Source organism: Ischnura elegans, chromosome 9 (genome assembly GCF_921293095.1).
Source record: "Ischnura elegans chromosome 9, ioIscEleg1.1, whole genome shotgun sequence".
Taxonomy (NCBI): Eukaryota; Metazoa; Arthropoda; class Insecta; order Odonata; family Coenagrionidae; genus Ischnura; species Ischnura elegans.
Genome location: NC_060254.1, coordinates 86943184 through 86968477, shown reverse-complemented (window position 1 = coordinate 86968477; position 25294 = coordinate 86943184). Strand labels below are relative to the sequence as shown.

At 35.6% G+C, this 25294-nt stretch overlaps 1 protein-coding gene across 1 annotated transcript in view; it reads left to right on the top strand.

Annotated features, from left to right (window-relative positions):
* Positions 1–25294, top strand: part of LOC124165143 — a 596583-nt gene that overhangs the window by 559644 nt on the left and 11645 nt on the right. The window contains exons 2-4 of the mRNA XM_046542451.1: positions 18000–18185; positions 20118–20265; positions 22463–22841. Coding sequence (XP_046398407.1) covers positions 18000–18185; positions 20118–20265; positions 22463–22841 — 713 coding nt within the window. The remainder of the gene's footprint in view (positions 1–17999; positions 18186–20117; positions 20266–22462; positions 22842–25294) is intronic.

Below are 25294 nucleotides of genomic sequence, written 5' to 3'. Positions count from 1 at the left end.
TCTATTCTCACAATGGTAGGACGTAGCCAAATGGGTACGGTGGGCGAAAATGGGCTGATATTTGGGCATATGTAAGGAAATAGTTACTTTGCATGGCCGAGCATCTCAAAGTTTCTCATATAGGGGTAATCCACAATGCTATCTGAAAATCGGAACAGCTTGTTACCACTGTCTACTCCTCCCACATTTTCTCTCTCTCCTCCGTCCCATGCTGGGATGTCATCCGATAGCCATCGGAGAGTGTCACCTGTTCCCCACGGGTGTGGTATTGGGTGGCGTTATGTGCACGAAAATGCCGAACCATCTTTCGCTTATCTTGCCGTGTAAACACCTCACAATGGAAGCTCGGCAAAAAAAGAAGGCACAGTCGTATTCTGGTAATTTATTACTTCGTACACTTTTTTCGACACCTACTTGCTAGAGAAACCCTCGTTTGGGATTAACTTGAAGTATACAGGTGATACAGGTGGATTTGGACCCCACAAAATATAACAGATGATTCACCGAATTGCGATGGATCACGAGATGTTGATCGTGGATTGAGGTCATGGATCACGATGGGTTCCGAGAAGAGAGTGCGTACCTAAGGAAAAGTAACACAACGAATATGTCAACTAATAATTGAATAAAATTCTGCGATTGAATGTAAATGAGATATTCATTGTAATTAAAGTTTTTCGCGTTCATGACTGCAGTAACAAACTCGTGAACATTATCAACGTGGAGAAACTAACATTAGGATGTATTTTGTCGATAGATAGCTGCCGAAGTCATATGAATTTATTCTCTATAGAAAGATCGACCAATACATTTCATTCCTTTTACCCATCCGTTGAAACTCTTGGACTCACAGGAGTATTATAATGCAAGAAGAAAGGGCTTGCAATCGGTTCTTCAGCAGTGCAAAATCAATCCAGTTTTTCATTGCTTCAAATACCGTGGTAACATAGACATATTTCTACATGCGAAATATATTGCCTTCAGCTCTAAATTTGGAATACAGACGCTATGGAAAGATATATTAAAATAGTGCATCAATATTTGCTGATGTACTATATTTTTGGTTTCGATGTTTTTCGCTAAATATATATAAAAAATTGTTTCGCATATTCGTTAATCAGAAGCTGTCAGCTATTTACAAATAATAACACCAATTAAAATGAGGGCCGAAAAACCGTAAAAGAAAATATCAAGCGCATGAAGAACTGAAGCAAATTATCTCCCAATCATCTTCAACTCTCCTTCTCTGCTAACCCATGCACAAACCGAAGAATTTTTCTACACACTCCTGTACCCTACATCCTCGGATCTAGCAACATCGGATAGTTGCGCTACTCAAGAAGTTGCGGTCAACAACTGACATTCGGCCTATTAATCAGATTAATTTCGAAAGAATTCACCGTTGAGATAATAATGGTCGGAAGTTCGTTTAAGGAAAGTTTCGCAGTGAGATATGAAGTGAAACACTTTGCTTTCCACATAAAAATACATGAAACTAGAGTCGACATGTTTCGCTGCACTGCAGCATTATCAAGACGTTCGTATTATTGCTCGGAGGGTTTTTTTTTCCTTTTTCTTCTTTTCCGCCTCCGAGCACCTGAAAATAGTCACCATCCCCTCTTCCCCTACCTCACCCCAGACCAACGGTCAGTTTAAAATTCCCAAACCTCCTTTTCACCCCACCTTCCACCCCCAATTTCTCAAATGTTTGCGAGTGTGCAATTTGTGCATATATATTGGTATGGTTAATTTCTTGGTTTAGTCTTGATAATGCTGCAGGGCAGCGAAACATGTCGACTCTAGTTTCATAAATTTTTATGTGGAAAGTGCAAAGTGTTTCACTTCATATCTCATAATGGATCTCCACAAAGTATCTGCCTCATCCATCCAATTCATCAAAGTTTCGCAGATCAATATACGTTGGTGAACCTGACCGATAAAACACACTACTTAAGAAGTTCTAGTCCTGTGTCTATGAGTTTATTTTATTATGGTCAATGAAAACTGAACACAATAAAGTTGATATGAAACTTACAATTGGCCGCGTTAACATAGTTTAAAAAATCCACTTTTTACGGGTGTATAGAACAGCCTAAGAAGAGCTTAGTGTGCCAAAATATATTAACATATTTATTCGCAAAAAATTTCCTGGCCACACATTTCATCTGCCATTTATAAGTGAAACTTCAGTGTTTCACAGAAATAAAATAGCAATAACATCCAAAAAAAATACAATGTGCAATGTACGATATAAAACTATTACGTATTCTAAACCAATATGGATTTCAAAATAGCACCACGTATTGTTTTATCGGACCATTCTAAAGGCCATTTTACACGGTACACGGAATTGCGCAATCTGACGTACGTGCAAAGGCACAATGAAAATTCGCCGTGTAAAGCGGTGAATTGCTAGAACACATGCGATAATGCGTGGATGCAAGACGGCAATATAGCCCCTGTTCTAATTTCGTTCATGCATTCGTGCAATTCCACGCCATTTTAGAAATTAATGCAGCTCTAACCTGCGCAATTCCGTGCCCCGTGTAAAACGGCCTTAACGATCGGCAATGTATTTGAGTCATATAGAAAAGATTCAGCGCCTTCTGATACCGTAAAAGGGCAAGATTGTATTCTGATGACTAAGTGTGAGTTTCAAATGCACACACTGTGACGTTTATTTCACACAAGGGTGCTTTTTTGGGTGAGATCCAATGGACCATTCCCTCTTCGTATCGTCTAAAAAGCTCTCCACGAAAGAGTTATATCAACCTGGAAGCTTATATGAGACAAGGGGAAATGAATGTCTGGCGACACATAAAGACCACCTAAATCAGAAGGACCATTAAAAGCAAACTACACTCACAAAATGTTGTTCATTCAATTCTTGTGCGGAGCAGGATGGAACATCCTTCATCCTCGAGTGTCAAATTTATATTTCCGTTTAATTTTGTTTTCGGTGTTTCTAGTCATTTCAACAGCTTTTGAAATGTATGATGTTAAATTTATTGTTTCATTAACTTGTTTAATCAAGTACCTTCTACTACGAAGTCGCGAAGTGTATTTTCTGGTCAGCATCATTCAATTTTATGGCCCAACGTAGGTGTAGAATGGTTGTTTCTTACACTGGCATCTCTATCTAGTTTCAATGAGGATGTTAAATGATTAAATAAGACATAGCTTCCAACCTTCCACGACACAAGTAGTGCCTTTATGTGTTTTCTTTGCTGATGCAGCGGTGCAAAGTTGTATACTTATCTTTGAAATGTTAAATAATATGTTTCTTCATAAAATATTTGTAACTGCCGTAATTTTCTACCCATAAATTTGTATTCGATACAAAGGAAGTCCAAAGTTTACAATCATGGCAGCAAAAGATATGATTAAAATCAAATATTTTTTCTCCATTATTATACCTGTGTGTACGTAAAATAAAATTTGAAAGGGAAGCAGGTTCTCAAGAAACTCTGAAAACTCAACTAGGCACGAGAAAATCCGAAAATCAAAAGTAAATTTACCTAAGTATGTTTTCAACAAGCAGTGGTATACTTCTAAAATTGAATGCGACTAAGTGGAATCACTGTTCGTTTTAATAAATTTTCTTATGAATGAATTTAAATTCTTCCGCAAGTTAAAATTCTAATATTTGAGGGTTAACTTACTGTCTGCCGATTAGATATTAGCATATTAGCTAAGAGTGAAACGTGTAAATCACAAGAACCGGAATTGGCTACACTAAATTTCACCTGTCAGAGTGATAATGGAGTTTTATGGGAAGCGTTTAATTCAGAATACTGCGTTTAAACCATAGGAAACTCTTCACCTTAATACGCGGAATGGATTGGTTTTCTATGTACTTTGTCAGGAACGTCGAGTCGGCCAGACAAAATGCATATAAGAATTAATAGAAAATGCCCGCAAATTGTGAATATGAAATTAAAATATTAAACTCGAATAAATTCATGAAATTTAAATTGAACAACGACTTTTTTTAGAGCAAGTATAATAATCTCTATACTTCTCGGGATTTATCTTGCTGTCAAACCGTGCGCGGCTTCACACCTTCAAGCTGTGACTCGTGAGGATAATCTTTCGACGCCCTCCCTAGCGTATTCATAGTTGAAGATTGACATGAGCGCCTGAATGCAGTCGTAGTGACATAATAATGGTGAGACTAGAACCGTGGTGTTACGAGAAATAGATGATGTTTAGAGAGAGCGAGGAAGGGAATTTTCTAAGTCCTAAAATAGTCTCTGGATTAGTTTCTGCCACGGGGAAGAATTATGGTGGATGGTTGGTAGTAAATTTGACCAACTTTTGGTAAGGAAATTGATTTTTATACCTGTGTATTAGTGAACTGGTGTACGCAGTATATGCATTAAACTAAAAAAAATGTAATGCTGGTCGCTATCCACTGCGCATTAGAGCAGATTGAAGCTGGTCCGGGCCCTATAAATATTGCCGAATTCCATGACGGTGCAACAATTCATCACCAAATTAGTTCACAATTTCAAGCCCAGGCTCGGGGCAACCCAAAATCCTCCACTAACACACATGTGGAATTATGATCCATCAATTCCAACAACATACAAACTGCCTCAACAAATAACTCGTCTATGACTCTTCAGGTTCTCAAGAAAGTTCTTTGTCTTTCCTTCCAGTAGTTTTAGTTAATTTTTCACTGCACTATTTCCTCAAAATTTAAAATAAAAAATCTTATTAAAAAATGATAACAATGCAAAAGGGGAAAAAATTTGCTACTTGCAAAATAAAAAATAGATAAAACTAAAAACCAATCAAAAAATATATAATAATAAAAAGCAAGTATTAAAAAAAATAAAAGTATTTTAAAAAAACTAAAAAAAGCTCATGAGAAAAATATGTATTTGATTTAAGTTTCTGCTCACACAAACACCACGCTACACACAACACATTTGTTGGCGCAAAATAACTATTATTATGTTAACTGGTTAGGGTGAATATGGTTCACCGGGACACCAGCCTGCGGCGCACTAAGTGATGAGATCTGAATTTAAATACACATCATCTCGAAAAGCATAGCACTGATATGAGTTCTATTCACAGACTGAGAAAACCAATTCGCTTAACTTAACATTTCAATTTCCTTGCCGAATGTTGGTCAAATCTCCTATCAACAATCCACCATAATGATTAATAATTAACCCCTTTACGCCCAGAAAACTATTACCTTGCGATTGTGAAGATATTTGGGTACGTTGTTCCTTTAGTCGTCCTTAGTAATCCTGTGAAAAAACTTGTTGATATATCATCTTTTTTATTCAGAATTATTATGACCCGCATAGCTACATAGGGTAGTAACGAGGTCAAAGTCCAATGTTGTTCAATGAATAAAGACATGAATAAATTGTTTATTACTCCAAAAAATTAAAAGTACAGAATAGAATTAATTACATAAAACGGAGTAACTTGCCGTTAAGGACAACCTGTTATATGGCAACCATCATTTACATAGGGTCATGCTGACATATAAATATTTTATCCACAGCATTTGAATTGAAGTAAGTACGTACATCTATTACATGGTATTATATCATAGAAAAATATCCTCCATACTTTGCATTCTAAACAACCAAGACTGTATATTTTTCATAATTACGTTATTATTTTTTGCTTTCAGACATGAATCAGGTAATAAGTCATACACTTTTGGGCCTATAAACAAGAAACAACGTTTATATATCGTAAGGTTAGGTCTTGGTAATGTAATACGGGATCTTCGTACGGTGAAAGAAGGACGGTTGTATAATAATAACCCCGTATTTCCACTTCTTATGAAAAATCGGCGTAAAACCTTGTAAATAAAAAGATTTCTCAAGGGAAGCAAGCCTATTCTACAAAATAAAGGAAAGAAACTTTCAAGACGGCTCTTTTTAAAAATTACTCTAATGAGCCTTTTTTGCAGTACAACAATTGATCTTATAGAATTTTTATAAGCTGCACCCGAACTAAATACACCATAGTTTAGCCTGGTATTTACTAGAGCATTATAAATGAGTTTCAAAAAATATGTTGGGCATTTGTTACGGATGAAATAAATATCTATGAGTGACCTTTATGGAAAGGATGAATCTGCAGGGCATATTTCTGGATTAAAGAAAGTTAAAATAATCTAAACGATGCCGTTTCCTGTTTATCTTTATGATACTTGCGTATAACTTACGGTCAGTAGGCGTCTATATTGAATTTCAGTATCGCACTCGTCTTCTTCCTTGCATGGCTTTATTTCAACCGGCTTCAAAAATATACAAATGAGTAGTAAATTGAGTTATTTCAAGGTTAAGGAACACATTTGTGGAATTCGAAAGCAACAAGGATTTCGGGTTATCTTCAAGTTCAAAGTTATCTTTGATCATAATGGTAGGATGTAACCATATGGCTACAGTGGACGGAAATAGGTTAACCTTTGACCTCGTTACCTCTCAGTGTCGCTATGCGGGTCATTCTGAAGAAACGAGCTGATGTATCGCCAAAATATTTTACAGGATTACTTAAGGCGACTACAGGAGCAAAGTGTCCAAATATTTTCACAGTATAAAGCAGAGATTTTTCTGGGAGGAGACTGGGAGGAATCGGTGGCCTGCTCCATTACACATCAGAGTGTTTTTCCCTCAAGGCTTATCCCCCCGGGATCAGCAATACGTACTCACTATCCTTTTCGTGGATATTCCTATCAGTGTCATCACATGTATCCAGACCCTGACAAGGGAACAACTTCCCTTAAAATACTGCGTGACTGTAACTTATTATTCTATGGGAAATTGAGCAAACTTTTATTGAAAGAGTGGGGCACATTGAGGTGAAAAGACTCTCTTATGAGATCCAATTAAGCTATCCAAGTCGCAAACTCATGTAAATTATTTGAGCTGAGTAAAAACTTTCTAAGTTGCGCAATTTTCCAATATATTTAAATGGAGCATATTTCTAGGGGTTTTTCTCAATATGGCATGATGCACAATTACTTACCTTCATTTGGGGAGAGAGTATAAGCGTTTTGTTTTTCAGTGAGGCTCTAGCGTAATTGCTGACCTATGCGAGGTCAACAATGGCTCAAAAGAGAAATTATACGCATCAGAGAGGAGGATGTTGTGTCTGTAAATAGCGTAGGCGACGAATTGCTTATTCGCGTAAGCAAATAACTCGTGTAATTGATACGTAGTTGAAAGCACTGTTACTCGCTGAAATATGATGGGTTTGTCCCAAGTAATGTCAGAGATTAAGGTAGAAGTAATTACGTTCTCCGTCCTCATTACTCAAACACGTATTTAGGAGCTATGAATCCGCAATCTGCTTAATGGAACTTATGATTGTGTTAATTTTCCCGTGGACGACCTAAGACTTGGAAACTAGTAATGTTTTAAGCTGATTCCTATTTAATTTATTTTTTTTTTGTTAAACAAGGAATTAAAAAATGCAATATTAACTGAAACATTCCCATAAAACTTTTCTGATAACATTCAAGGTTTAGCTGATATCTTTCTCTTATCAAAGCAAATATACCTTTGAACACATTGCGGATTCCGACGAATGCCAGAGAAAAGATTTATGTCAGGCACAAGTGGTATTTAAAATTTTTATTTCCTCGGATATTTAGTCGCTGAAAATTCTATCCTAAGGAACTCCGTTTGAAAAACAGTTTTTTTCTAATTCTGTGATATTAATGTGATATATATTATTATACAGATATACACTGCCGTCTAAATCAAGCATTTGATTCCATATTTTTCTAATTATTGAGAAATATTATGCTTTTATTTTCGTTTCTTTTCTTTTTCATCGAGATGGCATTGCTGACGAGTGTTTTGGTGGAGTTAAAAATGATATTACTCCTCTTAATGTGCTTTTAAAAAAATATGTGCTCTAAACCTGTCTACGGCACTAATAAAAATCCCTAGAAGGCTACCACATCCTCCGCTTGGCTTTGTTTTCTTGTAGAGTGAGTTTTATAAGCGTTTATTGCATGTATAATACCCTACCTACTGACGGGTATTGAGGCTACCCGCCAGGGAAAATGTAAGGTACACGAGTTTCAGGTGCTCTATTACCCATACAAAGCTACCGAAGAAGCTTTAACGAAGCAAAAGTCATGCGACTGAATCAGAGACAAAAGTCAGGGACAAAAGTCGGAGACTGTCTATTTCTGTTCTAGATTACTTACTTTTTAAACTTCCTCTGATCCTTAATTTTTCTTATTCTTGTTCATGCATCCGAAGGAGTGACCATTTTTTCTGCGTATAATCAAGCTTTCAAAATTTAAACGTTCATCACTGTCGTATTTTTCTTTCCATTATCTCGCAAATTTCATTTGTGGTGGCCAAATTAATCCTGACTTTTTCGTGAAATATTGTGATTTTAATATTTTCCTTGTCCCTGTCAATGCTAACAATTGTATTGGGGACGACATAAAACTATTTTAATTTAATTAATTTAAGTAAGAATCCAAACACTTCAAATGCTTCGGGTAAAGCATAGGAATTAATTGGACAGGGTAACGACCACAATATAAATAAGAATTGTTGACAGGGCCAACTGAAAAGTTCAAATTCATAAAACATACAATTAAATTTGCTTTCACGGTTTGTTCAATATTTTCTAATCTTCTCGGTTAACGTAAGGAATTTATTCTAAGAAAGTAAAGTGCACAAGGTAATGAGCAATATTTCACGTGAGGAGGAGAAAAATTGAAATTCAAAAAATACAGAAGGCAAAAGTTTTAGGTAAGTGCAAATATTCAATATTTTCCTGCCAAAGCTAACATTACTTAATTAATGTTGTTTGGAATACATTCTCTGGAACATATTTGTTTCAGTGTTAAACAAAGTTATAAATTATAAATTGCAGTATGTAGTTTTTCGTTTGAAATCTTCAGCTGCTTACGTCTAAAAATATTTTTTATACATCGATACTGTTATCTCAGTGAAATAAAGAAAAGTTTTATCAATATCATGAAACATATTTGAGTTCATTTTAAAATAATTGTTCTCCTGACTTTTTAACATGAATGTGTTCTTAGCTCACCTACTTTAACTATTTTTTTAATGGCAACTATTTTCTCGAACACCCAGTACCTCTCATAATAAATCTCGTAGCTTTACTAGGTGCATCAAAAATATTTCTCCCGTGTAATGTCAAGCTCTTTTAGCATGGATTCTCTCCGGATTCCCTCTGTCCACTGCAGTATACTCTATAAGTACACTGTTCACTTTCTTTGTCATTTTGCACAGAATCCAAAGCATTATGTCGGGCGTAAGTGGTCAGAACGGTAAAATATGGCATGTTACTTTCGCAAATATTCCCGGAAAATGGTATTTTTCGGAAAAACTCTCGGTTAACCAAAGTAAATCCCAAGAAGCCTCCACTAAAATTGTTTGAAATACTTTCCATTTGACGGAACTCGTGAATATTTGCAGTGAATACCTCTTTTTAAAAAAGTCGAATACTTTTTTCTGAGTTCATATGCATATCGTTTAATCTGACCAGAGAAAGCATTATGTATTGAATATTTTTCGCCAATATCTTTTCCCTTGGCTTCCAACTGCTGACTTTTTCCTGTTTTTGACCAGGATCTCATAATTTTCCCCTCTAGTTTTCATGCGTCAGCATTCACGTTTTATAACCACCAAGAGACTGGCTAGACATCATGCGTCATTGTCGCGGTGATGTCAAAAGCCGCCGGCGCCTAATACATTAGCATCCAATTAGGATGAACGAGTTTGTATTCGTTGCTTAAACAGATAACTCTTGAAAAAATTACTTTATTCGCTTACATTTCGTAGGAAACCTTTCTCATTTAGGATAATTTCTCTTGTTCATATATTTTAAGTTGTAACAAAGGTAATGAAATACCTACGTAAGATAGAAATAGAGTCATAGTCTATTTTCGATGAAAAAGAACAGTCTAATGTTTTAAAATATTTATTCGATTGAACAAAAATTGTACTGTAATCAAATTGTGCTGTTTGAAATGAAGGTATTGCAGAAACGAACGTTAACGGAATTTAATATAGGTATTAAATAAAGAAAAAGTGAGATTATCACACAAAAAATGTGAAGTTTAAACCAGTCTTTGAATTTTAGACTTGCTTTCATAATTGTTATAATGTTATGACTTATTTTTAGTCCTTACAACATTCACTGATTACTGAAAATGTTTTTCAATATAAGTCAAAAATTCACATACTGTGGATTAAAGGTCACATTTTTTATGCTAATCTCACTATTTATTATTTATGACTCTAGTCTCGTAAATAACAAAAATTAAAATAGAAAATATTTCAAATAGATTTAGTTACCCATTGAAAATGTAAAATGTGAAAATGTAAAATTGTCTCATGTTTTGGCAAACATTTCAATCAGCTGTATGTATTTTTTTGGAAATATAAAGCTTCATGTACGCGCAGAATTCTTTCCGTAAAATTTCAAATGTCACAACTTTATACACACAAGTTGGTTATTATATATACACAAGCAGAGGAAGAGCTAATTTTGTTCTTTTTTACCGATCAAGGAAGAATCCACAATGCGAAAGATGCAAGTGTCACTATTTCACCAAATATTTTCTTAGTAAAATTATATATCGATCTGTGTCACAATACGTTTTTTATGAGTAAAAATAAGATTTTATCCCAAGTATTAACGTCAGCCTTGCTCAAACGCCTAGTCAGTTCGAAAAGGGAAAGTGCGAATGGTATTTCTTTATGAAACAGCCTGTGCATCATAAAGGCTTCAGTATTCAAAAATTCAATCTCGCACACTTTTTTGTCTTCAACTAATCAGCCAAAAACCTTGTCAGTAATAGTCAGCGAATGATGAAGGAACTAAAAATATATATTAGCATTATAAATATTGTGATAGTAAGCCTGAAACTCAGAGACATCGGATTAAACGTCACTTTTGGAGTGTTTATCTGTTTTTATTATTCGCGGAACCTCCATAAGTGGGCGTAATTCTTTCGCAAAAGACACGGAGCTTTCCTGGTGAACTCTTCTATCCAAACATTTATCCTCGGAGCCCGACCGCCACTTCTTAAGGGCCTCGTGTGTTCGACCGCACTCTTAAGGCCGATTTGATATTTTTGAACCGGAGATGTAAGGTTTCAGCCTTTCGCTCGAAATAACCCGATGACCATTAAATCAGAAGACTTCCGCCTTTGAAGATGGCAAGCATAAGTCTATCATACAGACTAGACTGCAAAGGAAGACGCACATGGTGGCAGAGTTATTTCTTTAAATATGGCCCACTGAGGAATCTGTTTTTCGTCTGGATATTTTGAGGAAATTACCGTCACGCTATTCCGAATTAATTTTTCATGCTTGGACGCATAATATATGCTCGGGAAATTACAAAAATAAATCACAATCGACTATTTGAGGATCAAAAGAAACCTTGATGTGCTTGTGGAATGCCATTTTCCATCCAATATGGTGCCTCATTCATAAATATCTTTCAGTCACTAGTTTGCGTTCGAACATTACCCAGTGATGCGCTTTATTAAGGGAAGGAGCCAATGTATATGGACTATGTCTTCTTGGACACCTTCAAAGTAATTAAACCTTATTGCTATTTTTTTTTGTTCCAACAAAAATTTAAAAAAATGAAATTCAATATTTCCAAAGCTGATGATTCCAATTTAATAATTTAATGAATTTTAATAATTTAAAATAAAAATGTAACGCAACAATTCCGCCAATTTTTGTGCATGTGAAAAAAATAATGAAGAAACTTGTGTTACATGGAACCTTAATTATCAGTTTAAGTATCACACAATTGGTCACAGAAAATAATTATATTCATGATCTTTTTCTTGCGGGAGTCTCATATTTTTAGCAGACAAAAACCTTAATCATTCCTTCTTTATCCACCAAAAATATGCTTTCAGAAATGCATTTATAATTATTGTATCAGAAAAATAATTAGACGTATTTTTTTAAACCTTGCCGACATATTTGCTGACTGATCGAACGAGGCAAATTTTTAAGAGTTTTGTGGGTAATATATGTGGTATGCTCAAAGGGATGATCGAGCGATATCCCTTTTTTAGGAACTTCCATTAGGAATTTATGGGCGGATGCTTGGATGAATACCCGTAAGAACACGTTTATGAGCGATCCCTTATTTCAATCTCTCATGGAATATTCAAATACTGGAACATCTGTGAGAGAAATAATTTTTAGTCGATATGTTTGGGGAAAAGTCTATATTATTAGATTTGGGCCCTAAAAATTGGAAGACTTTTTTTCATAATATAGCTGTCGTGAAACTTATCTCTATGTAAAATATTGTGGAATAAAATTTTAATGCATCTAGAAATTTCTTAGATAACTAACTCACTTGACTTTCAATTTCAATAAAATAAGGTAAAATAATGATAATCGCACTTTGAAAAATCATTCTGTTGAACTAATACTCTGCTAAAATTTCTGCTGAGAAAATTTTTCAATTTATTCGTAAATATTCTTTGGTGTTAGGGTAAATTAGTGAGAGACGCCGCATACGGGATAGACTGCGCACCCCCTTTAGTTTCGGCGTTTCCTGACAGATTGCGGGCAAATTCCCAATGCAGATACGGAGTAGATGCCAAAGAATAAGTGAGGACGTTTGTTTTTCATTGGTTTTTCAGATTTTAATGCGCAAATAGTGAGATAAGTCTGGAATTTTGCCGTCAAATTTTTTCTCGCCTTGCACTAAATTCGTATCTGACGTTGAACTACTGCTATAGACGAGGTGGACATCCTGAAAAATTATATTAGACTAGTGCGCACTGCTATAGATTTTACGATTTTTTGAGGTTTGTAGCGACAGTAAGTTCTCTTCGGAATGTTTTCAGTACAGTTACGCTATATTGGCCTTAGAGGCCATAGAGCCACGAGGTGCTGCGTCTCCTCCGTAAAGAAAGGGACAGACGCCGCACTTAGCTTTGGAACATATGCCACATTTATCTCATGCGGGAAATAAGCCGCGCGGAATAGATAATTATTTCAAATTAATTATAACACGTTTTAGCTACGTTAGAACTGATTTAGTGTGCAAAATAAAGCTAAAAATTGCTCTTGTGTTGTTTGAATTTTAATTATTTGTACGCATATTTTGAACATTACTATGCTAACTTTGTAGGCAATAGCAACTTTTGACTTAAGCAAGTTACGACTTAAATTAATTGCCGTAATTTATTTTTCAATTCCTATTTTGAAACTCTAAAAACAAACTCTTGAATCAAGTCTCTGCTAACTGAATTTCTTCGGTTCAACTTGTATTTTTCAATAAAAATTGAATAAATGTAGCCCATGTTAGTTAAATTTCTTGGTTTATACATGCGTGTATTTATGATATAGTAACATAAACATAGCTCTAGTTTTACAATTTTACACTCACAATTACAATATTTAATTCTTACAGCTAAGAGAAGAATGATACAACTATGCATTTTTGTGTGTACATCAAAAACAAGACTATTCACCATATTTACTCTTTAGTTTCATCGAAAAAGCAAAATAGGACAAATTATGGTTGAAAGAAAATTAGTTTAAGAAAATAATTTTTCTTAATTTTATAATTTTGTCTATTTCTTTTATGTGAGTGGGTCACTGTCGTAAGCGAGAGCTGCACAACCTGTGTGAGTGAGTGTGTGTGTCCTACATGGTAATTTGTTCCTTGGAGCAATTCCGCGAGGTGCGTGAACGAGCTGCGCGTTTGTTTAATCTCTCAGTGTTTTATCTAGTTTTCGTTTATTACTCCCCTTGTAAGCATTCTAACTTCTCACCCCCCTCTGCCCACGTAAAAGAGTACGACCCTGGGGAATTAATTTTCTTTCAACTGTTTAAAGGCCGTAGCTCGTTCAATCACTTATAGGACAAATTATAGTAATTTTACAATAAGTGTGCGGAATCTCTCCCTAATTGACCCAATGTAGGTTCTCGTGCCGTTGCAATTTTTCGAGACATTTTCAGTAAATATAGATGAAGATTTTCGAGGAGATACGCACAAGTCTAATATAATTTTTCGGGATGTCCACCTCGTCTATATGTACTCCATGGCAGCTTATAGAAACTTCTATCTACACCATACGGTTATACATGAAATACCAGCGGCAGTCCTAGAAAATGAGTTTTTGTGGACGTGATCACGAAAGATGTTCTGTGTCAGCTTCTTGAGTAAAATATTTCCAGCTGATTTTTTTTCGAATCGAAGTTAAAATATCGTTCAGATAAGAGGATGAAATAGTTTGCTAAGATTTATTTGTCATTATAACTTATTTGATACTTCTAGTTTAAACAATCCGTAATTTTAGGCTGATTCTTTCGAGCCTTCGTTTAGCATTCCACAATACTATGCTCTAATAACCGTGATATATATAAGTCTTATTTCATTATTGCAACATATATATAGCTCTTGCCAAATCATAAAAGAGGAAAATGAATTTAATAAATTGCATAAAGAGATTGAAAATCAATTATATCTGCCTTCACTCATTTTTAGTAACTGAATTTAATATGGGGCGATTTAATTCAGTGATTATAATTTAATCCCTATTGCATGTGAGGAATGGATGTTGTATGAAGGCTTCTTTCAATAGTTCTTCACTCATGCGCTGTTAGTGGGTTGTTTGGTACCAGTTCTACGCGTCAAACGCATGCTTGCTTTTCGTCATCATGTTGATGCCAAAGATTGGGGTTCCACTCTCTGCCCTTGACGCAGGCATATCCTCGTAAATCCAAGCTCCTGTGACATTTTATTACGCCCCCCTACGCGCCTACTTCACATGCATGCAATATTTGATTTCCATCACACACATTGTCCTTACACAGGCACTTTTGGCTGTAAAAAAATGGTCACCATGGATCTGACCCTGTTGTTCAGTGACGTCATGGCAAAATTAGTTACGCACATTCCTTAACTTTTTTACTCTGTCTGTTTTTTATTACAAGTTATTACTTACATTTTATTGCAAAAATTGTTGTTTTGGTTACGAATGTATATATTAGAAAATTTGAGGCACGAAAATTGATATATGTTATTTGACTATTACTTACTTAACCAGGGCCGGAACGGTGTTGACACCACTGTAGTTATGATTAAAGAGGTTCAAGGGGGATTGCGACACGAGTTTTCCTTTCATTGAAATATTGTTTCTGCAAGGTCGTATTATATTCAATTTACCTCCCTCATCTATTCAATATACCTAAAGTGTTGATGATATGCGGTGTTAAGTGAACTTGCTCCTATTTTATTCCGTTTTATCACAATATTTGTTGAAGTATGTTTTTTGATTTTTTTTATTTTCAAGTTTTCCTTTGCTTTATTGTCACTCTTAGTACCTTATTTTTATCTCATTTTATTTTAAGACGCTGCTAGGCTTGACCCTGAATGAGTGGTCCTTATTAAAAATAAAAATACCATTCATCAGGAGTTTTTAACTTACGGCAGGTTATTCTAAAATGAGCGTGATGAAATTCTGCCTGGTTAAGGTGCAATATGTCCTTGTAAGTCAAATAAATGCTCAGAATATGAAATGTTTCATGCATTTTATTTTTTTTTCTGGTGGACGCAAGTGTAGTGAAATTTATAATTCGATTCTCGTAATTTATCACATTGTTGTCGTCGTAGTTTTGCTGCGATATCATAAATGGAAAAAAAGCACACTCAAGCTCCAAAGTTTTCATCGCTCATTATTCCTCGTATTTGTCTTCCCAACAATAATTGGCATCTTGCCATTTTCTTGATCATACAGTATGGCCCTTAACCTACCATATGTTCTTTCCAATTATTTCAAATCATCAATCTAACCATATCTGCCGTGTTCGAAGCCATCGTTCCTTTCACTACGCGTAGCTGAAGGAAATTATGCAGCGCTCATATGTTCACTTAAGAGCCTTACTAGAAAGCGTTATGGTATCATATCTCACTATGCCCCTTTCAACTAGAATCTATTCTCCTTTACCTAAATAACGCAGGCAATACTGGGAGTGAGTAGTGTGACATCATTTGAGGAATTGAGAAAAAAATGAACAAGAAGATATAAGTCTGTGAATGAAACAACTCGTTGTAGAATTGAGTATGAAATATTATCAGAGGTTATATTTCAAATGTATTTGGGGTATTCTTACGTAAATTTTCTGATGTTTTTCATAGATTTTTTTCTAATGTGTATGCTATTCTGATTCTATGGTATTAATAAATGAAAATAGAAACGAATTTACATTTTAGCGAAGAAAGTTCTCTGGCGAATAATATTCTTCTTTTTTGCGAGACCGATGTATTTTCTTGCTTTCAGTCATTCGTTTTATCTCAATTTTTGTATTATTCAGCCTGATAATATTGGATGGCGAATTGACGAAACAACCTACCAATATTTAAGAGTCCATGAATTAAATATATAACTCGTAAAGGAAAAAAAGAAGTGGAAATATGGAATATGGAATTGTTTTTAAAATGCATTTGAGTATAGCCTACGTAATTAAACTAATTTTTTTCAGAGCTATGACTGTAATTATTAAAATTTTTCCATCAGATATTATTCATAAATATAAATAGAAACAAAAATATCATGAATTTTTATGTTCTCCTCCGTTGTGAGACTGATATTTTTTCTTATTATCCTACTTTAAGCTGTCTGCAAGACTTCAGATTTATATCAAGTCGGATTTTATTGGATGGTACAAACCATGAGGCTTCTTTAATATGCCACCACAGCTGTCCGTTGCGCAACCAGACGTCAAGACAGGCTCCTAACTTTCTTGTGGAAGTGGAATTTCGTGTGTTTTATCCCATCGTTTCGAAAGAAGACGAATAACTTCCCGTCATTTTCTATTTTTTGACATCTCTGTCCTTTTCCACTCACATCCCGAATTCCTTTGCATCAACACATAAGCTCTATAGATGGGAAAGAAAACATGATACTATTTTGGATTTTTGGCTCGTAAAAGAAACGCAGAAATACCAAACTGTAGAAATTCCTTCATGAACCATTATTAAATTGCTGTGTTACTAAGCCAGGTTTCTTGTTTCCAGCCTCATATAATACCAGTTATTGCATAATTGCCTATGATTCAGAACCTGAAGAAAATGGTTGGATTCCGAAACACTTCTATGACTAAACTGTACTCCTGTTAAAAAAGAATTGCAAACCTGGATTTTAATGGCCGATTACTCACTGTTCAGACAGCGGTTTGTCTTATTCAGGGGGAATAGATTGAAAAATGTTTAACTTCATCTAGAACTAAATATGATAGGTGGTAATTTTTTTGTGAAAGTGTATGAAATGAAAATAAAATGTCACTGGATTTTTCTTTTATAAAACGAAGAGAATGTATTTTACGTATGCTCAGAAATTGTGTTTCGTTTTGGAATTATATTTTAAGAGTTCATTTCGTAAAGCATACCTTAGGAAGTTACAAAGCCGTAGGAAGTTTTCTCTTTCCATTAGAGTATCCTTCTACAATGATACAATTTAAGAATAACGTTCAAATCTTATAGTGTTTACATGATAAATTGCTCAAGGTGATTGTGCACATGCGTAATTGTTGAATGTATTATTTGCATTAATTGAAATAACACCTATAGAGTTTTATAAAATAGATTATGCATGCTCAATTTTCTTTCTAAAGATACTCCTTGTTTGTAATGTATCTCTGGCGTAGCGAAGTGTAAAACTTGTGTACATTTTCTGCAAGGGATTATAATGATCTCTGTATTATACTAACATAATTATGTAACATTATAATGGCCTTCTCAGTGAAAAAAGGTTTTGCGTAGCAATGATAAATTTAAGTCCCTCAACAGTTATTTTAGATACGTTTGGCTTCATTAAGCTAATATTTACATTGCCATAGCTGGTTAAAAAGTCTTGTCTTCATTTTTCTTACGTAGATGATTCCCCGTAGTATTTCAGAGGTTATTCTCCTCATTTTTGTGTGCACTGGTTATTCTCCGGTACTCAGTCCATTTTTTCTCCTTCTTTCCAGGTTGGCTGGGGGCCATGTCGACGGCTGTGGCTCTGTTCCTATCTCCGGTGACCATCGCATTCTGTCGTCGGAAATCGACACGGGTAACGGCTGTGCTGGGTGGTCTAGTGACGGCACTAGGCTGCCTCTTCTCCTCCTTCGCTTCCCAGTTCCACCAGCTCTTCTTCTCCTATGGCATCGTCGTCGGTAAGTACTCACCAATACTTCCTCTAAAATAATTTTCAATTTTCATATCAAACAATAGTAAAAATAACTTCACGCTTGCCTATTAATTTTCAAACAACTCATATCATCTCTTTTCCATAAGCGGGGATCGCTCACTTATCCTTATTCGAGCGTAGATTATGAAGCATTCTGTTATTTTTATGGGTTTGATGACGATAAATTTCTTAATGACATGTGCTTCTAAAATGTGTAAATTCCCAAGTAAACTTACTCATTCTTGAAAAAAGTAGCATCCACAGAAAAACTCAGTCGATAACATTCATTCAGGATAACCGCATAACAAACCTAATTATTCCTAACAAATTTCGGTTGCTTAACGCATAAGTATGTTCATTTTACATTTTAAAAAATTCCTGCTTAAAATAATTTTTTTTTTTATTTCTTCGTTGAAACTATATGAAGTTCTCCTTTATATTTGTTTTTTTGTGAATTTAGGTATTTTTCCCCCGTATATATATGTTGAAAATTTTATGCTGTAAGAGAAACACTTACTTAAGAGGTGCTAAGTGACGATTTGATGTTTGAGGCAAACACAGTCTATGCTAATCCATGGCTCAACTGGTAATCCACGGTAACCGTGTTGATTTTGTTAATAGTGAGGCGTATCGTTAAGATTTCAAACAGTGTAGCTCAGCTCATCCGCGTCTTCGGAAATCAGGATTTGGTCATCTGCAAAGTATGACGAATACATATTATTTTCTTTCACCCATAGTCCGAAACGGCTACATTTCCTCTGCTACTCTTGCACTGTTCTGTCAAGATATATTTTTAAAAGTTTGGATAATAAACCATATCTTTATCTTCAATTTTTTGTCGTTTTAACTTCTTCTGTTAATTTTATCCAATTTTTATTCTTCAGTAATTGTTTTCATTAAGGCCCATTGCTGCCTTGATTAAGGTAGTATCAATTTCGAAACCCTCCATTTCCTCCCATAATTTTTGAATGGGTAAATTATCATAGCCTTTGCATGCGATTCTATCGTCTCTTATTATTCGAGGTCATCATTTCCGTCAGATTTTGGATTTCAAAATCGACTTCCTTCAAAATAAAGTAATTGGAAAACAAAATATTTTATGAAATATTCAATGATTTTGTATGTATCGTATTCATGGGAGAAGTAAAAAGTAAATCAAATAATTGAATAGAATTTCAAAGACATTTTAAATTTTTCCCAATATTTTTGTAACATGCGAAAATGAAAGAAAATATTGAATCAATTTTTTTTAATGGATTATATATTTACCTTTCTTTGTGATTCTATATTTACCCGACTTTTTCAATTGATATTTTCTGACGAAAAGCTGTTTTTTTTTTTAGAAAGAAATCTTGGTATTTTTCCTTTTAATTTTTAATAGTAAAAATTGGCAGTATTAACAGGTGAGTTTTACTATTTATATTAGTGTAATTGTTATGGATTGTAAAAAAAACGAGAAGTAAATAATTCAATAAAAAAGCGCTGTTTTCGCCTCATGAAGTTGGAGTGGGTATTAATTTTAAAATATATGCATGAATTATGAAAATTTAACCTCTGTATTTTCTCACAGGAAAAATTGGATTTCGAATTCATACCTGGACCATGGTTAATTTTGTGGTTTTTTACTGCCTATTTTTTAATTGTTGATTGAGTATTTTTGCCTGTTTCCGGAGAAGCCGGTTTATTCCAACCTGTCTCAACATAATCGCCATTGATAAGAAAACACTTGATGAATATTATTAAGCAATGATAAATTGGCAAGCTCGGAAGCACTTGAGTCTTGGATGTTTCTTTTCGGCCACTTGAACCTAGCGTTCCATTTTCAAGAAGCGAATAAATCAACTGTTGGTCACTCTCGTTCTGAGACTAGACTAGATTTATTGTCTTGGTGCTCATATTTTTTTTCGCACTATTCCAGGCGTGGGTGTGGGTCTCACCAGAGATACGTCCACTTTGATGGTGTCCCAGTATTTCAAGAGGAGAAGAGAACTGGTGGAGATATTTATAGTGGCCGGCAGTGGGCTAGGCCTCGCATTAATGTCGGTATTCATCAAAGCAGCAGTTGGGTGAGTAGTACTTGGGTATTTATTATATGTATTTATAATTCTTCATACGGGTGTTAAAATTGAGCATAACTCCACATTATTGGTTTCACAGCTATGTTAGCCATTGATATCAATGTGTGCGGACTAAGTACTAATGTACATAATTCACAGTGTCCGGCGATATCTGTTGGAAATGATTTATATCCATGAGAATAAAATAAAATGGTAAACTTCCACACAATTTTATTTACAAAGTACCGACCCGGTTTCGACACGTAGTGTCATTATCAAGGTCGAAAACGGGTCGGTACTTTGTAAATGAAATTGTGTGGAAGTTTACCATTTTATTTTATTCTCTTGGATAAGTACTAATGTAGCCGAAATATACACATACTCTACAGTTATTCTAGGTTGGGGAGTATTTGCTCAGAAAGATTGTGTGAAGGCTTATTTCCGCGTTAGAACGATCATGATTTAAAGAGTGTTACACACTGTGTGTATGCATGAGGTATTAATCTTAATAGAATGTTTACTATGTTTTACTATTTATAAATTTTTTTGGGCGATATTTATATTTTTTATTTAAAAATTTACTACATTTCATATGATGAGGTGGTATTTTAGATACCTGGACCATGGTTAATTTGTGGTTTTTTATTACGTATTTATTGATTATTGATTGAGTATAGTTGCCTGTGTCCGGAGGAGCCGGTTTACTCCAAGCAGGTTTCCACTTATGGGAAACCTATCCTTCTTCTGTTTGGACGGTATTACATTTTGTATAACTTTAGGATTGTAAAAAAAACGAGAAATAAATAATTCAATAAAAAAGCGCTGTTTTCGCCTCATGAAGTTGGAGTGGGTATTAATTTTAAAATATAAGCATGAATTATAAAAATTTAACCTCTGTATTTTCTCCCAGGGAAAAAAATTTGTATTTTTAATACAGAAAAAATGTTGAAATGGTTTTACAGTATATTCTTTGAAATTTTATCGCTTGATTTTCGAGCGATTAAATGTAAGGAAAAAGGCAAAATACGACCTCTTGAGCAAGAGAGATCTCTCCACTTAATAACTCTTTGAGTTATTGTAATAATTATAGCGATCAGGCATTTAGCCAGAAATTTGCTGCAGCGATTGCTTGGGTGGTAATTTGGTTGCCTATAATTGCAGTTTATTGTCAAATCGAACGCATGCTATGGCATGGGAACGCATGCTATAGCATGCATGCGATGGTAAAATAAATATATTTTCATACATGACATGGAGAAATTATAAATTTAATAGTATATAATGATAAATAATTAAATGACGCAATTTTGAGATCCCGAAACCTCCTCACCTCTTGCAAAAATTTTAAAATTCTTGGCTCTGGCAAAATTAGTCTCTTCAAATCCAGATAGAGTTGCTTTCAGCAGGTATCTATTTTTTTGCATTGTGGATACAACAAAGTTGCATTTTTCTCGGCCAGAGGATAGGTGTCCCATGCATAGTCGTTTCCTGAGCAGATATATCGCAGGCAGATTGCGGGAAAATATTTAGCTTCACCCAAATGGTAGTAGTAATGTATGTGCTTGATAGAAATGTAACTCTAGTCACGTTACTTAAGTAAAAATGGCGATGCGGTCGCGAAAGAAATCTTGAAAAAGCAATTGTTCAACAAAAAAATTAATAATCCATCCTGCAGTGATGACCTTTTGCATTGATATGTAGCCACCAATTACAAGAAAAAGGGCAAACATCGTATACTCTAAAATTTTCAAGGGGATAATGCAATTTTAAACTGAGTAAATGCCACGGAAAAGATAGAAGCCGACATATCGATCGGTAGCGATCATTATTTCTTCCTCATTACTTTATTGAGTTATTAGTACTAATGTAACTGAAGTCATTTCAGGTTAGTTAGGTGAAAATGGTAATGTGGCCGGCTTAAAACGCTTGAAAAAGCAAAAATCCTAAAATATTGCCTTTTTATTTTGCATCCTCAGTGACAATTTTCTACATCGGTGCACATTGTACTCTGAGTCGTCGCATGATACTTCACCCACTACACCACAGGGGTTTATAGATTTTAAATTTCCCGGTTGTATGAGAGCATTACGAGGGCAAAATTTTGGAAGACATGTACCTCCTGAACTGGCAGCTTTCAGACGCCAATGACCTTTGCGTCAAAATTTTCCGCCAATGTACTTGAATCTCCCCTCCTTTTCTTTTCCAGCGCCATTGGCTGGCGGCTGGGCCTTCAAGCGGTCACGGGCGCCGTCTTCACCACCTTCCTGCTGGGCACCTTCTACCGCTCGGCGTCGCTCTACCACCCGCAGCGGAGGGCCATCCTGCACCTCAAGAACCAGCGGCGGAAGGTGAAGGAGAAGCCGGGGGGCCACGCGGCGGCGGCGGCAGCTGCGGCTGCGGCGGCCGCAGCGGCCGGCGGCGGGGGCACGGCGGCGGGGAAGAGCGCGGCTGCGGCCGCCGGCAAGGGCCGCACCGGCAAGCCGCCGTTCCTCGACTTCACGGCGCTCAAGAGCCGCACCGTCCGCATCCTCCTGCTCTCCACCGCACTCGCCGCCTTCGGCATCAACACGCCGATCTTCTACCTCGTGAGCTGGCGATTTTTACTTTCAAACTCACCAACTGTTTTCAATGCCGTTTTACACGAGGCACGTAATTGCGTAATCTGACGTATGTACGGAGGCGCAGTCAAAATTGCGTCGCGTGTAGCTGTGAATTTCTAGAACGCAAGCGAGAATGCAAGATGGCAAATTAGTCCCCGCTCTAATAAGATGGTTTCCTATTTTTTTTTAATTGCCTCGATCGAAAGACTATTAATTACTCCTGGCAGTGGCGCAGCGAGGGGGGGATAAAACCCCCCCAGAGCTCAGAGAAATTTTTAAGTTTAATCCATTTTACTTATTTGGATCAGTATTACTTATAGAGTAGTGTTAGGATTTATCAAATATCCCTCAGAAAGCCGTAAAACTTACCATTTTGAACCATTATTCTTCAAATTTTTCTGGAGAAGGATCCCCACAACTCCTTATTACCCTATTGGGTATGCAATACCCCACACCCGTAAGTATTAGTTGCGCCTAAAACCCCCCCTAGCCTTAATTCCTAGCTGCGCCCCTGACTCCTGGAGTTCTTATTTCACGCTTTTTGATTTTTAAATGACGATATGTATTTTTCGCGATTAAATGAAAAGTGAAAATTTTCAAGCGCGCGAAAACACGATGGCTAAGTACGACTGCTGGGAAAAGCCCATGTGGTGTCATTCTGGTTCCGGTTGCTACTGCATGAGGCCACCTTGGTGCGAGGCTATCAGCGCCGCTACGATGTAGGCTGCTAGCAGGTAGCAGAGTACCCTACCAGCAGCCTTAATTAGCTAGCTTGGCTTAAATAAGGATAATTAGTACCCTATCAAGCAAAGGAAACTTTCCGATCTTAGGCAATTTTAATAGGTGATTATTATAAGAGATGTTTCCCTGAGCTCTGTGCCTCGTGCATGCATTCGTTATCTCAGACGATGTAAAACTCCTATCTACTAGTATAGAAACTTGGTCCCTGTGACGTCACGTGGAGTGGCATGGCATGGGCTCCAATCTGGCCTTTTTCAAATGAGGTGAACATTGACCAAACACATTCGTCTAAACTGGGATTTCTAATACCAAATAATTTATACATTATGATTATTATTATACACTTATGGTGGGTAACAAATTTCAATCAATACCTTTCATTTTCTTTGATGAAGGAAACTAGCCAATTCCAAGCTCGCATTCTTGCAATTTCAAAAATGTTTTCAGTGCTAACCTGTGAAGTGACATGCCTCGTGTAAAACGGCCTTAACACTATTAGCTGTGGGGGATCCAGGATTTTTTCTGCGGCAATAGTTTTAAATTTATATTTTTAATTTCTCTGAGGCTTTGGCTTTTTTCTTTTTTTTCCTCCCTTATTACCCCCCCTTTCCCCCCATAGTTACGCCACTACTGCTAGGCATTTATATTCAATCCTAAACTTCAGTGCTGGGCATGTTTCCCAAATGTTAGGAATATTTAGTTATTTTACTGCAGTATATACAGAGTTAGGATATTAAAACAATTGTTATTCCAAACAGTACCCACCGATAGCATATGTTGTATATATTTTTAAAGAGCACTAATTATTTGTTTATAAGTCTGGAGAAATAACCAAAAAACATAATCAGCACTTTCAGTATCTACGATCATTAGATTTTGTGAAGAGATGTTTTAAATGGACCTCCATGTCCGCTGTAGGACATCACTGCATCATTGTTTTGTGGGTTCCAGTGGCGTAGCCAAAGGTGAGAGGTCTGGAAATATAAAAACACAATTATTTTCCTTCATAAAAGAAAAAATATTGAAAAATCATGAATATATTGAAAATTTTTCCTTAACTAATGAAGTTTTTTCAATTAAGAAAATTTTTAAAATTAGTTCAAAACCCTCTATTTAGTACCCTGTTTTTTTATGATTTTCCCCCTGGTTTTGGATCCCCCACCCAAACAAAATTTCTGGGTACACCACTGGTGGGTCCTTTGAATATTTGGCAGATATCCATACAACATTGCTTGGATTAACATCAATATTGCACAGATTACATATGCTAATGCCAACAATGTTGTCTGGTTATTATTGGGATATTTATTGCTGCTCAGGATGGGTTTTCTGTTGCATTACAAACCAAAACCACGGTAAATCTAAGAATCCTAGAAACGCAAATGTTAATAACCACCTTAATATACAAAATTAATTTAATTTGTATTTGTACGCTCAATACTGATAAAACAAGGTAATAAATGCCAAATTGGTATGCATGTCTACATTTACATTTCATAGTGAGTATATTTTCTTAAGATAATTCTTTCACTCCATTCAGAGCCATAGTAAAGATCAAACATATAAAGGCATATAAAAATGGCAATTGATGTCTTAAATTTCTTGAAATAGAAGGTTTGTGTTCTTATTTAGCGCTTGCACCCAGTTCTATATTCAAACGATACCATAAATCCAAACATCCCAATCCAACTCATTCC